General features: G+C 31.8%; 3 protein-coding genes across 6 annotated transcripts; all 3 read left to right on the forward strand.

Annotated features, from left to right (window-relative positions):
* Positions 1–1,726: 1,726 nt before the first annotated feature.
* Positions 1,727–5,806, forward strand: LOC121230437 (cytokinin riboside 5'-monophosphate phosphoribohydrolase LOG3). 4 transcript variants are annotated; one of them, XM_041115212.1, is made up of 7 exons: positions 1,727–2,059; positions 2,527–2,624; positions 2,740–2,770; positions 3,619–3,718; positions 4,685–4,755; positions 5,100–5,243; positions 5,562–5,806. In XM_041115212.1, exons 1-7 carry the CDS (start codon positions 1,940–1,942, stop codon positions 5,652–5,654), a joined length of 657 nt encoding a protein of 218 aa, XP_040971146.1. In that variant the 5' UTR covers positions 1,727–1,939; the 3' UTR covers positions 5,655–5,806. The 4 variants fall into 4 exon arrangements, with proteins under 4 accessions (XP_040971146.1, XP_040971152.1, XP_040971162.1 ...); XM_041115218.1 differs by lacking the exon at positions 1,727–2,059 and adding an exon at positions 2,205–2,276; XM_041115228.1 differs by lacking the exon at positions 1,727–2,059 and adding an exon at positions 2,311–2,329.
* Positions 5,807–12,677: 6,871 nt separating this feature from the next.
* LOC121230441 (aquaporin PIP2-2) lies at positions 12,678–14,355 on the forward strand. Its single transcript, XM_041115238.1, has 4 exons — positions 12,678–13,282; positions 13,373–13,668; positions 13,754–13,894; positions 13,993–14,355. The coding sequence occupies exons 1-4, from the start codon at positions 12,982–12,984 to the stop codon at positions 14,110–14,112; spliced, it is 858 nt and encodes a 285-aa protein (XP_040971172.1). The 5' UTR covers positions 12,678–12,981; the 3' UTR covers positions 14,113–14,355.
* Positions 14,356–17,738: 3,383 nt separating this feature from the next.
* LOC121230440 (aquaporin PIP2-2) lies at positions 17,739–19,204 on the forward strand. Its single transcript, XM_041115233.1, has 4 exons — positions 17,739–18,126; positions 18,217–18,512; positions 18,598–18,738; positions 18,838–19,204. Exons 1-4 carry the CDS (start codon positions 17,826–17,828, stop codon positions 18,955–18,957), a joined length of 858 nt encoding a protein of 285 aa, XP_040971167.1. The 5' UTR covers positions 17,739–17,825; the 3' UTR covers positions 18,958–19,204.
* The last annotated feature ends 499 nt before the right edge of the window (positions 19,205–19,703 follow it).

Consider the following 19,703-nt stretch of genomic DNA (forward strand, 5'->3'; position numbering starts at 1 on the left):
AAAATGGTTAAATTGCATTTTAGCTCTCATAAAATTATACAATTTAATTCCGCCCCCTGAAAAAAATATCTAGCTTCACCCTTGGAGAGGTCTCTATATTAGGTGTAAGATTGCATTTTGCCCCCTCTACTCAAAAAATAGGCAAATTAGTCCCTATTTATTAGATCAAAGAGCAAAGTGGTTCATTCTATTAAAAATTTCATCCATTTTTATTGTTAAAAATTGCTATGGCCGACAGAATAACCAAAATAGTGACACATGGTGTGCTGCATACATCTCGTGTTGATGTACAAGGACCACTTTTGAATAGTATATTTGCATGAGTTTTTTTTAAAAAAAAGAACTAATTTCCGCATACATCTCGTGTTGATGTACAGGGACCACTTTTGAATAGTATCTTTGCATGAGTTTTTTTTAAAAAAAAACTAATTTACTCTTTGATCTAATGTATAAAAGCTAATTTGCTCATTTTTTGAGTAAAAGAGACAAAATGTAATCTAGCTTCTAGTACAGGGGCCTCTATAATACTTTTACCGCCTTTTAATTCATTTTATCCAAGTTTAACAAAGTTGATATATACTCATTAGCAGAGGCGACACAAGGGGGACAAGCAACCCTCTAAAAATGAAAAATTTTAATTTAGTTCCTTTTCAAAAATAATTTTGTAGGTTAAATCATGATAAAATTGTACTTTGGCCCCCAAAATATAAAAAAAAATTATGTTTAGTCCCTTCAAAAATGATGAAATTATAAATTAATACATAATAAAATTATATTTCGATCTCTCAAAAATTTTATAATTCACTTACTATGCTCCTAAAAAAATTCTTGGCTTCTGCTGATTAAGAACTTTAACAATATAGAGCTTTGGAACATTTGTGTATATTATGTTTATATTAAAATATAGGCATTATATAATTGTATGGTATTCAAGATTTTGAGATTTAGAAGGTTTTGAGGGACAGCATGCCTGGTGGGGGAGAGTATATGAAATAAAAATCCAATGTTTCCTTTGTATTCAACGTGGAGGGTGAATGAGGGTACAAAGGTATGCATAGGCCATATCCCACTAATGTTTTTATTCAATCATAAAAATTAAACAATTGCTCTATAAATCACCACCATCTAAGCCTCTGAATTTTACCCATAACTTAGCTCAGAAAAATTATATATGTATTTTTGTATTTCAAAATAAATATCCATAGTGAAAATCATTTTGGCCATTTCACTAAGATTCAAGGAACAAAAAATTAGCCTTTTTCTTGGAGTGACAAAGCATGATCATATAAAAGATAAACTGGTTTATGAATCTTCCTTTTGATATATATCTGTTTCATTCATTTGTATTAAAAGTTAGATTATATTTTGTCCATTTTACTTTAAAAATGGGTAAATTAATCTTTATATATATATATTAGATAAAAAATAAATAAACTGGTCTATGTATGTTAGATTGAGGTACATGTGACATGTTATGTATAACTATATGCTTATTTGGTCATATAAGAATCAGTTTATTCTTTGATATAATGTACAATGTAAATGACTAATTTACCATTTTTTTAAAATAAAAAGAGAAAAATACAATCTAACTATTAGCACAATTGCTTTCACAATACTTTTACCATAAACAACACAAAAAAAAAACCAAGTGGCCCACGCGTGGGAAGACTAGTTGTGTATATGTGTGAAGAAGCGTGCTATGAGGCACTCACGTGTGGCTAGGTTTTTATATAATACCACCATGAAGAGAATGCACTACTCAATATAGTAGTGGTAGTAGTAATCAAAACAAAAAGAAATTTTAAAGCTTTGGTACTTTTGCATTGTAGTTTTTTCATATTGATATGTGTATAGATTAGGAAGCAAAGATACAAGCTTTTAAAGCTTTTGATAGACCCAAAAGCATATACATAAAGAAGGAAAAGTAGAGTTAAAAATGGAGATGGAGAGTGAAACAAAGCAATCAAAATTCAAGAGGATTTGTGTGTTTTGTGGAAGTAGTCAAGGCAAAAAGAGAAGTTACCAAGATGCTGCTATTGAGCTTGGAAGGGAATTGGTATTTATTTACCATAAAGCTCTGTTTCTTTTTTCTCTGTTTTGTTTTTTTGGGTCTTTTACACTAAATGAGACATGTTTTGGTTATGGTTTTGCTTTTTTTTTTCTTAAAATGGAGGACATGGGTTCTGCAAGAAATCTTTTAAAAGTTACATAAAGCCATGAACTTCTATTTCCATAAAGGTTGTATTGTTTATTTGTATTGTGTATATCTTCTGGTATAATACCATTTCTTTAATGTTTGGAACCTGTTTGTGAATTTGTTTATATGGTATCTAGCATTTTTTAAAAAGCCCCCTCAAGCTTTTAGCTTTTTTGCTCGTCTTTTAGCATTTTTTAATGTGTGTTGAACTCAAATGAGTTTCAATGTTAATGTATATATATACATGCTTGAAACTTTGAACCATAGTTTCTCATTCCCTCTTTAACATACATTGATCTTTGAACCAGTGTCTTGTTCTTTTACAGGTCACAAGGAACATTGATTTGGTCTATGGAGGAGGTAGCATAGGATTGATGGGTTTAGTTTCACAAGCTGTTCATAATGGTGGTCGCCATGTCATTGGGTAAAAGAACCCTCATTTCTCAGTGAAACTGGCTTTTGTTTGTTGTTGTTATTGTTATGGTCTTTCCTTATTACAACACAACTGAAATTTTTGTCATGTTATTGTCTATTTGCAGCGTTATTCCCAAGACACTCATGCCTCGAGAGGTATGAAAAAAAAATGGACCTTCATTTACCTGCATCACTATCTTTTTTGCTCTTACTTTTCACCCTTCATGGTGTTTTGTTTCTTTTTGAAATCATGGTTTTTCACATTTATACCATTTTAGATTAACCAAACTTTTCTAAAGTGTTTTTCTTTACTGGTAATATAATTATTTAATATTTGATATAGCCTTATCCACAATATTCTGGGAGTATTGCAACTTCCCACTTTACCATTTTCTCTTATAATATTATATTTGGGATCAAAACATGGGCTTATTCTTGTGCCTCTTTTTTTGTTTTTGCTGGCCTTTTCTGAAATTTGTTTTTTTTTTTATTTTAAATTGATTAAAAAAATAAACCAATGGACCGTCACCTACCTACAAGTTTCATTATCATCATCATTTTGCTCTTTCTTTTCACCATCCATGGTGTTAGAATTATTTTTCTTGAACTCTGAAAATGATATTGTTAGAAGTAATAATTAGGAGTATTTAAAATATTAACATTTGCATATCATAAATATAAAAAATAAATAATCTTTATCTACAAAATCAAAGGGACAACTGCAACTTTCTTTACCTTTTTCATATATGTGTATATATATATTTGGGATCACAAAAATGGGTTTCTTTTGTTTTTTTTCTTGATTGGCCTTTTCTAAAATTTGGATTTTTACTCTTTTTTTGCAAATTTACGTAGGTAAAAATATTTACTGGTCAGGGAAATTTCTCAGTGTTAAAAGTTCTTTAAAACAAGTCCATTATACCTGCAACACTCATCATTGCCTCACTGCACAACACTCAAGATGATCTTTCTCTTTTCATTTTTTTTTCTGTGCCATTTTGCAGTTAACTGGTGAAACAATAGGGGAAGTGAAAGCTGTTGCAGATATGCATCAAAGGAAGGCAGAGATGGCTAAGCATTCCGATGCTTTCATTGCCTTACCAGGTTTAGTACAATACAAGCCCTTATTTTTACACCAAAATAACAAAGCAAATCAACTAAATTTATAGCTATCATCAAGTGTGCTTTGCTACATTCCTCTGCTTTATTTGATATTAGAAAAGATGGAACCCAGAATACAAAAACCTGCCCTTCACCATTAGTTTGCTTATTTAATGTTAACTAATGGTTTCATCTTAGGTTAAAAGATAGTTCTAAGAAAGGTGCTATGTTATGGGGATAAGGTAAGTCAAAGTATTAATACATGTACCTATAATAGTTTAAGGCTCTACCCTTTGTCCACAGACACTAATGGATTGTTTCAAAGAAAAAAAATCATTAATTTCATGTTTTCTACTTTAACCTCACTTTTACTGTAGTTTTATACTAGTAACTATTTTGGTATTTCCTATCACATTACAATCAAACGCGTTTTGATTAGAGAGCACAGACCCTAAAGCCTATGATTAGAAAGCAAGCCTTTAGACCCTAGTTAATTGACCTATCAATGTCTTTACAGTTTACACTGAAAATTAGACCTTTGTGAGGAACTCTCTTTCCTTGCTTAATTTGAAGTATCCCCAATGTCTGTGGTGTTTTACACAGTGCCACCTGCCATATCAAGACTGACCTAAAGTACAAAATCCTTAAAACTTTCACTAAAAAGATTGTTTGCCAACTAGCTGCTGCATCTAATAGGGAATCCTTTTTTGCCACTTTGAAAAGGCTAACCTCTCTTTTTTAGCTCTTTTTCAGCTAAATGTATTGAAACCTTATTGTGAGGATATGCAAATAATGCATTGACAAGTCTCTTTGATTCTATATTTAGATAGAAATGTGTAAGTAAAAGTACCTTTACAGGTTCTTATATTATAATATAGAGTGGATTTTGATACTTTTACAGTGAACAAAAAAAATCCACTTACATGATATATTCACTTCATTCGTTATAACTTAAAAATACAAATGCAGGTGGTTATGGAACTCTTGAAGAACTACTTGAAGTCATTACTTGGGCTCAGCTCGGAATTCATGATAAATCAGTATGTCCTCGCCATTTTTCCTTTTATACATGATAAACTTATGTTCCTTTTTGTAACTCGAGTGTGAGTGTCAGACATAATTATGAAAATCAATAGCAAGGAAGAAGCCAGCAGCCTTGACCCTCTAAAAATGATTGATTTACCATTTAGTCTATTAAATTTTTATAAAATTACATATTAGTATAATAATAAAATTGTAGTTTGGCTCCCTATAATTTATGATTTATCTTTGGTCCCTCCCTAAAGCAATTTTCTAGTTTCATCCCTCATCAATACCATACCCCGGAACAACAAAATACGAAACAAATAATCAATAATGCATAATATTCTACTTTCTTTTTCAGGTTGGCTTGTTGAATGTTGATGGATACTATAACTCATTGCTTTCCTTTATGGATAAAGCTGTCGAAGAAGGGTTTATTAGTCCAAGTGCACGCCAAATCATTGTATCTGCACCCACAGCAAAGGAGCTAGTAAAGAAATTGGAGGTATAAATCAAAGGAAACCTGTTCACTGATGCTATTCTATTTTGTTAATTACACTAGTTTTTAACAATAAAAATGGATAAATTTTTAACAAAAAAGATTAGCTTGCATTTTGATCTAACATATAACATTAATTTACTCGTTTTTTGAGTAAAAAGAGTAAATGCAATATAATTCTTATAGCAGGACCTCTATAATACTTTTAGCCTTGCATATATATATATTTGGTATGAAATGTGAAATTGTACATTATTGGTCCATAATAAAAATATTCCCGTAAATAATTGTTTTTTTTTTTTCATGTTTGCTTATCGGTAAAAGGAATATGTCCCCTGCCATGAAAGAGTTGCTTCAAAGTTGAATTGGGAGATGGAACAGCTTGGTTACTCTAAAACATATGATATATCTAGGTAATTGCTTTGGAAGAGAAGGATAGATGGAATTTGGAAGGAACTAATTGAAAAGAAAAAACTTCAACGGGGTAATTAATTTTTGTAAATTACTGTTATTGACATCAATTTATGAATTTCAGCCTTCTATTTTAGTGGAAAAAATATTTTCTTTTACATTGTAAGTACTAAAATTATGACAGATTATGTTGTCGAACTCTTTAATTTTTCAAGTATTTATATGAATATAGAGGTGTGATTTTACAAGGATTATGCAATTATTGATAGAACAGGGTAATCCCTTTTAATCTTATTGATAGACCTCAAGTGTATATATAATATTTATACAACCGTAGTCAGGTAGGAATAGGAAATATACCTAAATATATATGCCTAAAAGATATATAATAATATACAATATATTTAGATATTCCTAAAAGATAATATCTTATAATAATATCCTAACACTCTCTCAAGTTAGAACATGTAAATCATAAATGCCTAACTTGTTGAGAAGGTATTCAAATTGCACTTTGCCAAAAGCCTTTGTAAAAATGTCAGCCAACTGAATGAAGGCCGGTACATAAAATGGTGCAATTAACCCATCCTATTGCATCTTTAACAAAGTGACAATCCACTTCAATATGTTAGTACTCTTGTGAGATACAAAATTATGTGCAATATGCAACACAGGTTGGCTATCACCAAATAAATGAATAGTTTTAGGATGATAAACACCTAAGCTCAATAGCAAAGCCTTCAACCACTTGAGCTCACAAGTGACGGAAGTCATAGACCTATCCTTAACCTCAGCGGAAGATCGAGACACAGTATGTTGTTTTGTAGTTTTCCAAGAAATAGGAGATTGTCCTAGAAAGACAAGTCAGCCAGTAAGCGGACGCCGAGTTAACGGAAAAATAACCCAATCAAAATCACACCTCCCATTTAAGGACATCTCAATAGAATCCTTTGGTCAAGAAAGCCTTTCAAGTACCGGACAACACGCAGAGTTGCATCCCAATGCTCCAGCCTTGGTTCATGAATAAACTAAGATAAAATATGGACCGAGTATGCTAAATCAAGTTTGGTCACTACCAACTAAATCAAACAACCCATTAACCGCCTATATGACTCAGGATTAGTCAAAATTGCCCCTGTAGCATGCGTCAACCTATGATTTTACTCTATTGGCAATCTTACGGGCTTTGCTCCCAAAAGATCTGTCTTACAAAAGAAATATACCCAATAAACTACTAGCTACCTCTATCCCCAAAAAATATTTCAAAATACCAAGAACTTTCATATGAAAGCAATAATTGAGATACCCTTTAAAAGTTTTAAAAGCAGCGGATTCGTTCCCAATAATAAGAAAATCATCAACATAAACTAGCACATTAATGTGTACATACCCCTTAATGTATGTAAAAAGATAATAATCAAAATATGATTGAAGAAATCCATACCCTTTCAGTGCAGTAATCAACTTAGCAAACCAACACCGAGGAGATTGCTTTAACCCATACAAAAACTTGTGCAAACGGCAAACCATTCCAGTATTACTAGGGGAAAAACTTGAAGGAAGCTTCATGTAAACCTCTTTATCAAGATCACCATGCAAAAAGGCATTATGTTCATTCATCTGATGTAACTCACAATTTTTCAAAGCTACAATAACTAATAAAGCATGAACAGTCACCATTTTCACCATAAGTGCAAAAGTTTCATTATAGTCAATACCTTCTACCTAATGATTATCAAAAATAACAAGACAAGTTTTAAGTCTCTCAACACTTTAATCGGAGTTATATTTAATCTTGTACACCCATTTACTACCCAAAGCTTTCTTTCTGAGAGAAAGTGTCTTATAGACCAAGTGACATTATCTTCCAGAGCACGAATCTCTTTTTGCATAGCATCACGCCATCCTGCATCTCTTAAAAAGACTATGGCTTGACCCCTACAATAATAACTGTAAAAAAAATGTCGGTGTTTTACAGTAAATTTGTTACAATCAACATAATGCTCTATAGGAAATGGAGCACTTAAGGAAGGCTTTGAAACAAGTGAAGCAAGAGATAGACTTTTCTTTACGGTGGTTTAAGTGACAAAATCCCGAAGCTTCACTGAGGGAAATTTCTCCTTATGCTGTCATTTCAATTCAGGTGCACCATTACCTAAAGCTCCTTGTACCATCTTATCATTAGAGGAAGAAGAAACACCACAGGTGGTGAACTCACAAGCTACAGAGTAATAAGCGGAGGAACTACCGTGGGCTGCGACACATCTGGCTCACCAAAATTTGTATCAAAAATTGTGTCTGCACTCCTATATGGGAGAACAACATGGTTAGGTTCAATGGTCGCAGATTCCTATCCAAATACGGAAAAATATCCTAAAAAAATTTCACATCATGAGACACAAAAGTGGCGAAGGAGTTTGATTGATAAGATGAGAAGCAGCAAAAACACACTCCCCAAAAAAATATAGGCAGATTTCTTTGAAAACGCAAAGCACGAGCCACATTTAAAATATGTTGATGTTTCCTCTCCACTCTCCCATTTTGTTGAGGAGTACTAACATAAAATGTTTGAAAAATAATGTCATTTGTAAGAAAAAAATCTGGAGACAATTAAATTTCGTCTCATTATCACTTCTAACAAACTTTATCTATATAGAAAATTGACGATCAATCATAGCAATAAATGACATGAAAATCTTGAAAACCTCTTTCTTATTAACCAATATATATACCCAAACAACACGGGAGAAATTATCAACCAATGTCAAAAAATAATGGAATCCACAAAATGGAGTATCATAAAAACCCTATAAATCACAATGAATTAACTAAAAATTTTCTCATGATAAAAGTGGAAAGTTATTTCTAGTTTGCTTAGCCCAATGACAAATTTCACATGCTTTATTCAAATGATATCTAAAGTTACTATCATAAGGAAGTAACTTCACTACTTTCTCGAAAGGATTACCTAATCTTCTATGCTAAAGTTCCAAAAATGATGAAGCTTCAATCGAAATTGCTTTAGCCGTCGATACTTTCCAGAAGTAGTAAAGTTCATCCCGTCTCTTACTCGCTCCAATCAGCTCCCTTGAATGAAGGTCCCGAATAGCACATATATTAGCAAAAAATTGGACAAAATAGTTCATATCATCCTTCAACTGTGAAATCAAAATTAAATTGCAGTTTAATTTAGAAAAGTAAAAAACATGTTTTAAGTGAATTTTGTTTATCAATTTAACCCTTCCTTCTTGGGTAGCCACCATTGTTTGGCCATCAAGAAGTCCTATGAAACCTGTTACAACTTCTCTAACATCCGTCAAACACGTAAGATTAACTGTAACATGATTTAAACGCCCTATATCAATAATCCAATTATTTTTGGACTTACCATTAAACCGATTGATAGTAGATTGTGTATTACCAAACACTGCCAGAAGAGACTGCCATTGCTCAGCGGTAAAATCAGGAAGTAACGGAAAGTTAGGTTCAATTTTAGGTGGTGGTGGAGAAGTAGAATCATCACTAGCCATTGAGAATGATGAAAAAAAAATTATGTTAAACACCAAGCTCAGATACCATGACAAGAATAAGGTAATCCCTTTCCATAGTATTGATAGACCTCAAGAGTATACATAATATTTCTACAGCCGTAGTCACCTAAGAATAGGAAAGATATATAATATATTTAGATATTCCTAAAGGATAATATCTCATAATAATATCCTAACAATTACACTTAAGGGGAAAAATTGCTTTTGTTTGAAGGTGAAGCTAGAAAAAGATTTTAGGGCGAAATTAAGTTATATATTTTGATGAGAATTAAAATGTATTTTTTAAAATGATTAAATTAAAATTTTATCATTTTAGAGGTCAAAATATAAATTTATTATTATTAATGTATACTTTTATATATTTTAAAAAATAAAAATATAAGTTTCCATTTAAAGGGGTCAAAGCTGTGTCCTTCCTCCCTTGCTTCCGCCTCTATTGAATAGATACCTATTTTCAATACTTAACTCAAGTTTAATGTTTTTAAAAAAATTAATCTGGAAATGTAAGAGACACAATTAGAAAAGACACGAAACAAAGTTTGCTTAAGATTGTGATTGAAAGGCCTTTTAATCAACATCCATGCATGAATCTTGGAGGTTAACTGTGTTTTCTTCTTCCTTTTGAAACATTGTATGAAATTTTCACATGGAAAAGAGTTCCATCAATTTTGTAATATCTATTTCTACTATATTTAAAATTAAAACTACAAAAATATTATCTACCCCAACATGGATTTAAGAATAATAATCAATTGAGTCGTAACATAGTTTTGTTATCTAACAAAAAACTAATGAGTTTCGAACATTGATTTCATCGAACTTCTCTTTGAGACAAGATCCAAACCCTTATGTTTTTTGTGTGAATCAGAATTTATCCGATGAAAAATTTCACTACTTTCGAACTATTATATTTACGATTGACGTTCATTGGGGTTTTAGTAGATGATTCACTTATCATCAGGTCACCAACTTCTTTAACTTTTCGGCATTATACAAGTGTTAGCCTCTACATATGGTCTTATAACTTCACATAGATATCCGTTTTAAGACATAGGAAGGATTATGAATACACGAGTAGTAGGATCAAGGAAAAAAAAGAGAATACTAACAATCATTTTCTCTTTTTTCTTTTTTTCAGTTCTTTGTTATAATAATTTGTTTTTATATTTTTTTTAAAAAACCATTAATTAAAATTTCATTTTTAATCTCTTCGTTAAAAACTTTTTTTTGTTTTAATTTATTTTATTAATAATATATATTAATGAAAATAAATAAATAATACCAAGTTACTAGCCGTTACTATCCTGTACAGTGAGCGCACATGATAAAATATCAGAAGCAGACAACCGACCAAAGTTTACTGACCAATCAAACAACAGCTATGACCATGACGGTTCTCCCTGAAAATACTGTATTCTGACACGTGGCAAATCATAAGCCAGGTAAATTTTGCTTAGAATGTAATACCAATTTTATGTGGCGGCTGTGTGGGACTATATACAACGTGGCATGACAAGAGTGGTTGAACCAATCACCGCCGGTGCTGGTTGGTGGGACGGCCGTGGGAATGGACGGTGATGGGTGTTGAAATTAAACACTGATTTAGTCGGTTAACCTTTTTAGTCACCCCTACACCTTTCATTGTTCGAGGTTGGATTGAATTGTAACTCCATTCTAAAAAATAGAGTAAATTACATTCTAAGTTCTTAAATAATTAGTAAGTTTATGATTTGATCACTCAACTTAAATAAGTTATAAAATAATTATTAAATTATTCAAAAAATTTTATTTAAGTTATTGAGTTGTTAAATTTTTTTTAAAATTTCGCTAACAAGCTCTGAGCAACAATTTGACAATCAGTACGATAGATCAGTACCTATCAATGAGTAGAAGAACATATTTTAGAACCAAATTGATCTGACGGTCGGTGTTGGAGAACGAAGAAGAAAATTGTTTAACTTTTGATTTGCAGATTCACAATGTTTAAAACTATTTCATAAAAAAAATAATAACACAAAGACCTTTTGATTGATACAAATAGTGCAAACAAAGAAGGCCCTACATAAGCGATTTTAATAGTTTAATGATAATTTTGTAACTTTTTAAAATTAAGTGATTAAAACATTAATTTCTAAAAATTTAGTGACTTTAAAGTAATTTCGCCACGTTATAAATATCTGACTCATTTTTATGAGTATACATATCCATTAGTCGGTTCACCTTTCTAGTCACGCCTTTTCTCTCCTAACGTTCATCTTAAAGACCCTATACACCATTTCATGTGATCCTAGCTGTCCTTTTACAGCCATTGGTTGGCACAAGGTCCCATCAGATGAAATACACGTGGCGAATTACTAGCCACTTATCAGCACGGCTATGATTTTCCAGTTTTGTCTTCTTCTTCTTTTTCTCACTTTTCATCTAATCCAACGACCCGTAATTTTCCATATTTTTTATTTGGACTTTTTGGGAAGTTTGTGGATTTCCATATCATTGCAAAGAAGGACAATAATTTTGATAATGATTATCTGGCCAAATAAAATGATTATGCTTTTAATTGAGAAATTAAATAAACCACCAATCTAATTAAAAATGCATTTACTTGAGAAATTAAATACATTATCCATGGTTCAATTATTATTAGAATAAAATTAAAAATAATTATTTGACTTTAAAAAATTAACTTAAATCATAAGTTTATAATTGTTGTCAATAACAATGTACCTTAATAAAATAATTTATTTATCTTTGATTTGTGGAGTTTCGCATAATTGACAAGCATAGAGTCGAAAGTAGGGGTTAGTAGGCTCAGCCCCAAAAATAAAAAAAAATTCATTTAGACTTTTTAAAATTTTAAATTAAAAAAATAAAATTATACTTTAACCTCTCTAAATATATAAAAATTTAATTTAATATTTTAAAAATTATAAATATATAAACTATTAAAATAATAAAATTACATTTTCAATATTATAAAAATTATAATTTAATTTCAAACCCTAAAAATTCTTTCTCATTTCCCCCACTTTTCTTATCAACAACATTTATTTTTATTTAATTTTAATTAAAGATCATAAGTTGAGACATGAAATAGCTTCCACTATCTATCTATCTATATATATATATAGACATGCAAATGTTTTAATCTAATTTGCTTGAACAATTAGATTATATGAAAGTTGATCATGATTCAAACTTCCTCATAAAAGTGCAAATATATAATTAATTAAAATTTCCTTTTCTTTTTTAAGTTACAAAAATATAAACGTTAAAAAATAGAATTAATTATTATAAAATATGATGGAATAATAAGACAGTTTCACATAATACCTGATCCGTGCCTCAAACCTCAAACGTATAAAGATAAATTTTTAATAATAAAAATGAATGAAATTTTAATAAAAATACTAATGTTATTTGTTTTTTTTAATAGTTTTCAAGACACTTTTATAGAAACAAAGCCAAGAATATGTGGACTGGCATTATTTTCATCTTTCCAAATCAAAGGGAGAGCCAGGGAATCAAAGTTCATGAACAAACAGTCCATCCATGGTGGGGTCTAGACAATGAAACAAACCCTAGCAACTTTTTTTTCTGTTCTCTTACTTTTTGTCATATGGGGCGGCAAAGCTATGTATTTGACACTCACTCATTTGAACCCCCATATATACCCCCACACCATTTCTCAACACTTCCCATCACCACAATATTCTTCACCTATCTCTTTCACAAAGGAGAGCACAGAAAAAAGGGGTTCTTGTTCTTGCTCAAGTTATTGATCAATGGCTAAGGATGTTGAGGTTGGTGGTGAGTTCCAAGCCAAGGACTACCATGATCCTCCACCAGCTCCATTGGTAGATGCCCAAGAGTTAACTCAGTGGTCCTTTTACAGGGCTATAATAGCTGAGTTCATTGCCACCCTTTTGTTTTTATACATCACTGTGTTAACAGTGATCGGATACAAGAGCCAAGTTGATCCAGATAAGGGTGGTCAAGATTGTGATGGTGTTGGCATTCTTGGTATTGCTTGGGCCTTTGGTGGCATGATTTTCATCCTTGTTTACTGCACTGCTGGTATCTCAGGTAATAATATCTTATACACACTCGTTTTTGAACGATATGGTTAAAACTTTAAAGGGTGTTTTCTTAGCATGTTTATTTGGTGATATGTAGGGGGACATATCAACCCAGCAGTGACCTTTGGGCTTTTCTTGGCTCGTAAGGTATCATTGGTTCGAGCCATACTTTATATGGCTGCTCAATGTTTAGGAGCCATTTGTGGGTGTGGGTTAGTCAAGGCTTTCCAAAAGAGTTATTACAACAAGTATGGTGGAGGAGCTAATAGCTTGGCTGATGGATACAGCACTGGCACTGGTTTGGCTGCTGAAATTATTGGCACATTTGTGCTTGTTTACACTGTTTTCTCTGCAACTGATCCCAAAAGAAACGCAAGAGATTCTCATGTTCCTGTATGTCTCTTAATTCAATCCAACACCACACACAAGTTCATTGACAAGTATGTTTTTAGGGACTAATTTTTTCTACATCTTGAAGGTGTTGGCACCACTTCCCATTGGGTTTGCTGTGTTTATGGTTCATTTGGCAACTATTCCGATCACCGGAACCGGAATCAACCCTGCTCGTAGTTTCGGAGCTGCTGTTATGTTCAACCAGGACAAGCCATGGGATGACCATGTATGAACCTTCATTTATACAATTGATTTTCTATTTTTTTGCTTTGTTTTATACGGCTCCTATTAAACATATTTTTATATCTGTTTGGAATATTGCAGTGGATATTCTGGGTTGGACCATTCATTGGAGCTGCCATTGCTGCAATTTATCACCAGTATATCCTCAGAGCAGGAGCTGCTAAAGCTCTTGGATCCTTCAGAAGCAGCTCAGCCATGTAAAACAAAGGGGTTGCCATTGAAGAATGGATCAAGTTTTATCTATGATTGTGAAGAGAATTTTTCAGAGCATTGAATTTGTAAATCATAATGGAAATGTGACATGCTTCTTTATATTTGGCACTTCAATTTTTAAAGTGCCCCAAGTGTAGTCATCATCCCTGTTTTTCTTTCTGTTTTTGGCTTTGTCTTGGTGTCTGTATGTTGAAAATTTAATAGAATCTACGCCTTTTACTTTGCTTTAAATGATTTGAGTGTTAATTCAGCTGATGTGAACTTTATTATTTTTTTATTTGCTTGTATCACTTCGATACCTTTGCTATCTATCTCGAATATCACCCTCTCTAAGCCTAAACCTATACTAGTTGGAGCTCCTCAAGACCACCTCAAAGTTCCATTAAAACCACATAACAACGACCCCAACTCCCTGATGATCCCGTATTTAACCTCCTGCTACAGCAATCCCAAACAATTGACAAGCCGATGTGAACTTTATTAATCAAGAAACTAGAGATAGTAGTGGTTGCTTATTCAGTATAGTGATCAACCACAAAAGCTACATAACTTCTTCCGAACATTACCGGATGCTGAAAACGATAACTAGTAGACGACCAGTGATATGCGGCGGCTGTGTGGGGGACTAAATACAACGTGGCATTACAACAGTGGTTGAGCTAATCAGTGCTGGTGATGGTCGGTGTGACCGCAGCGGAAATTGACAGTGATGGGTGTCGAAATTTACACTGATTAGTGGGTTCAAACATTTTAGCCACGCCTACACCTCTCTATAGACCAGCTTGTTGAGCCTTCAATTTATTTGGATTTTTCATTCAACTCAATTGATTTATATCTATTCATGAATCAATGATTAGTTCTAAATTATTTTACTAATAAATTTTTGGTTTAATTAATTTAACCAATTATTTTAATCTAATTCTAAAAAAAATGGATTCGGTCTATTTATGAGTATAAATTTAAATATTATTGTTTTAAATAATTTTTAAATTTAAATATTTTAATTAATATCCATTTTACTTTTTTGAATAATAGATTCTGGTTCTAATCTTGATATTTATTTTTTAAATTTTTTTTATTTTATTAGTAATGGATTTGAATGATATCAAAATCTATTATCCAATTTACTTTTTACATTTTCTATTTTACAATTTTTTACTTAATAAAATCTTTATATTTAATAGATTTAGATATTCAACGAATAATTTAATTTATTATAATTTTAATTTGAATAATAATACTCATGTTAAATATAAATTTAAATAATAAGTAAATTTAAACTTTAAAATAAATTTACAAATATAAAATTAAAGTTTACAACAAAATATAAATATTCAACTCGATATAATCCATATACAAAGAATTAGATTATCGCACACCCATAATTTAGATGAAAAAATTATTTAATAAATTGATAAAAATATTTTTCTAGTCTCTCTCGTGAGTAAATTGGTTTTACTCGAAAAATTAAAGTAATTTAATCCCTGCCAATTTTGAAAGTGATCAACTAAAAAGAATTAATCACATTAATGTTTTTTGTCAATTGTACGTATTTTTATTGGCATAATAACAAATTTAGCCCACAACATTTACACATTCTATAAATTTGGTCCTAGTTTAACAAATTTAACCTGCAACATTTGCACATAATATATAAGTATTGAAGGCTAAATTTGTTATCATACCAATCAAAGTTATGCACAAATTGACAGAAAATATTAACGTCGTAATTAATTATCCTTAGTTGATCACTTTTGAAATTGATAGAGATTAAATTGCTTCATTTTTTTAGAGTGACCAATTTATTCAATATCAATTTTGAAAGGGGTTGGATAAGAAATTTTACCAAAAAATAAAACAAATGTTAAACTTCACAAATACCTTTTTTCTTACTTCTACCCATAATTCTTCTAAAGAAAAAATGCATTTAAGCACCCTTAAATCTACATCCGTCTAAATATTGCAATAGCAATTATATCAACTGAATTAAACTTAACCAATCAACCAACAAAATGATAATAAATTAAGATTTCACTCTATATTTTACTCGCTAATACTTCATGCCAACTATGTTCTTGTCCATATATATCCATAACCCATTTGTTGAAAGGAGGAGAAGCTAGGGGCAACCAAGGGCCCCAAAAATGAAAATTATCAGTTTAGTCCTTTGAATGTTTCTAAAGTTTTAAGTTAATTGAATGGTAAAATTATATTTCAATCTCTTTATAAATTTTGTATTAAATTTTGTCATCTTCAGAAACAAAAAGTTTATACTCTAATCCCTTGAAACTTGTAAATTTTACAATAATACAATGACGAAACTATATTTTTAGCTCACTCAAAAATTTATAATTCAAATTCAGCCACTCCAAAAAAAATTCTGATTTTGCCCCTATTTTTGAGTTTTTCTCTATAAACATTCACACTAGTGCTAGCAAGAAAATTTGAGAAATCAAAAATTGACTCAACCCGAAGTCTTGAATGGTTTATAAAATATAAGTTAAAAAGTTATAGTTACTCGAATTAGATTCAAATCAAATATTAATTTTTTATTTTTATGATGTAAAAATAAATATTTTTATATCTAAAATTAAAAATAAACTTAAAATTTTTATATAATTTTTTAAAAATAATTAATTTTTTTATTTTTTATTTACTTGAAAATTTATTTTTTAGAGTAATTTATTAAAAAACTTACCAAACCAAACCAATACCACCCTCAACAAATACTCATGACCTTAACACACCATTTCATGTGATCCTAGCTGTTCCATTTACAGCCATTGGTTGGCCCACGGTCCCACCATATGCTATACACGTGGCGAATTATTAGCCTCTTATCAGGTATGGCTATGATTTTTCCAGTTTTGGCCTTATTCAATTTTTTTTCTCACTTTTCGCCTAATCAACCGACCCTGGAATTTTCCATATTTTTTTTAATTGGACATTTTGGGAAGTTTGTGGATCTCCATATCATTGCAAAGAAGGACAATAATAATGATTATGTCTTTTGGAACCACCCATCTAATTAAAATTGCATTTAATTGAGAAATTAAATATATTATCATGATTCAATTGAATTTTAATTTAATTAGCATGGGTATTATTATTAGTATAAGAGATCATGAGTCTGTGTATATTGAAGTACATTATCCTATAAATTAATAGTTGAGGAGAGACTAGAGAAATTTTAAGTATACTATAAGAAAAATAGATATAATGAGAATTTATAATAAAATTGTTGAAATGTTTAATAAAAAATAACAATTTCCCCACTTTTATTACCAACTTTTATTTTTATTTTTTTTAAGAACATGAAATAGCTTCCACTACGTATGTATATACACATGCAAATACATATGGAGTTTTAATCTAACTTATGCTTGAACAATTACATCATAAAAAAGTTGATCATGATTCAAACTGCCATTATTATTATCCTTCCAAATCTAAGGGAGAGGCAAGGAATCAAAGTCCAAACAGGCATCAATGGTGGGGTCTCAGACAATGAAACAAACCCTACTTTTGTCATATGGGGCGGCAAGGCTATGTATTGACACTCACTCATTCATTTGAACCCCCATATATACCCCCACTCCACTTCTCAATACTTCCCATCACCACAATATTCTTCAACTATCTCTTTGACAAAGGAGAGCACAAAAAAAAGGTGTTCTTGTTCTTGTTCAAGTTCTTGATCAATGGCTAAGGATGTTGAGGTTGGTGGTGAGTTCCAAGCCAAGGACTACCATGATCCTCCACCAGCTCCATTGGTAGATGCCCAAGAGTTAACTCAGTGGTCTTTTTATAGGGCTATAATAGCTGAATTCATTGCCACCCTTTTGTTTTTATACATCACTGTGTTAACAGTGATTGGATACAAGAGCCAAGTTGATCCAGATAAGGGTGGTCAAGATTGTGATGGTGTTGGCATTCTTGGTATTGCTTGGGCCTTTGGTGGCATGATTTTCATCCTTGTTTACTGCACTGCTGGTATCTCAGGTAATAATATCTTATACACACTCGTTTTTGAACGATATGGTTAAAACTTAAAAGGGTGTTTTCTTAGCATGTTTGTTTGGTGATGTGTAGGGGGACATATCAACCCAGCAGTGACCTTTGGGCTTTTCTTGGCTCGTAAGGTATCATTGGTTCGAGCCATACTTTATATGGCTGCTCAATGTTTAGGAGCCATTTGTGGGTGTGGGTTAGTCAAGGCATTCCAAAAGAGTTATTACAACAAGTATGGTGGAGGAGCTAATAGCTTGGCTGATGGATACAGCACTGGCACTGGTTTGGCTGCTGAAATTATAGGCACGTTTGTGCTTGCTTACACTGTATTATCTGCAACTGATCCCAAAAGAAACGCAAGAGATTCTCATGTTCCTGTATGTCTCTTAATTCAATCCAACACTACACACAAGTTCATTGACAAGTATGTTTTTAGGTTCTAATTTTTTCTACATTTTGAAGGTGTTGGCACCACTTCCCATTGGGTTTACTGTGTTTATGGTTCATTTGGCAACTATTCCGATCACCGGAACCGGAATCAACCCTGCTCGTAGTTTCGGAGCTGCTGTTATGTTCAACCAGGACAAGCCATGGGATGACCATGTATGAACCTTCATTTATACAATTGATTTTCTATTTTTTTTCTTTTGTTTTATACGGCTCCTATTAAACATATTTTTATATCTGTTTGGAATATTGCAGTGGATATTCTGGGTTGGACCATTCATTGGAGCTGCCATTGCTGCAACTTATCACCAGTATATCCTCAGAGCAGGAGCTGCTAAAGCTCTTGGATCCTTCAGAAGCAGCTCAGCCATGTAAAACAAAGAGGTTGTCATTGAAGAATGGATCAAACTTTTTCTATGATTGTGAAGAGAATTTTTCAGAGCATTGAATTTGGCACTTCACTTTTTAAAGTGCTCCAAGCGTTGTCATCAACCCTGTTTACCTTTCAATTTTGTCATCAACCCTGTTTACCTTTCAATTTTCTTTCTGTTTTTTCCTTTTTTGGCTTTGTCTTGGTGTCTGTATGTTGTTGAAAATTTTATAGAATCTATCTTTTACATTATTTAAATGAGTTCAATTCAATGTCTAACCCCTTTTTTCCCTTCTGTTTAGTTTAAAAAATTCTGGATAGAAAATGATTTGAGTGGCCTGTAAACATGTTAAATTGGCAAATTGATTCATTTAGATGAGGTAAGAAGTATAGGCTTGTGTTAAGTGAGGTAGCTAGCTTCCCTATTAGTGGTGTTATTATTCCTCCGGTACTGCTGATACTACTTTTACAAGTTCAAACTCCAGCACCCTTTAATCGTAGTCCCTACTCCGACACCCTTTAATCTCTTGCTATATGCATATATGTTCAGGTTTCGTAGACATCAAAAGTAAGTACAATTAAGCCATAAGCACACAATAAGAAGTGAACTTTAAACAACAAACCAGAGACAATAGTGGTTGCTTATTTAGTATAGTGCTCAACCACAAAAGCAACATAAGTTCAAACAGACCACAACAACGATAACTAGCAGACGACAACAATGGCACCTGCAAGCAGGCCTTGTACATAG

This window comes from Gossypium hirsutum, chromosome A01 (assembly GCF_007990345.1).
Source record: "Gossypium hirsutum isolate 1008001.06 chromosome A01, Gossypium_hirsutum_v2.1, whole genome shotgun sequence".
Taxonomy (NCBI): domain Eukaryota; kingdom Viridiplantae; phylum Streptophyta; class Magnoliopsida; order Malvales; family Malvaceae; genus Gossypium; species Gossypium hirsutum.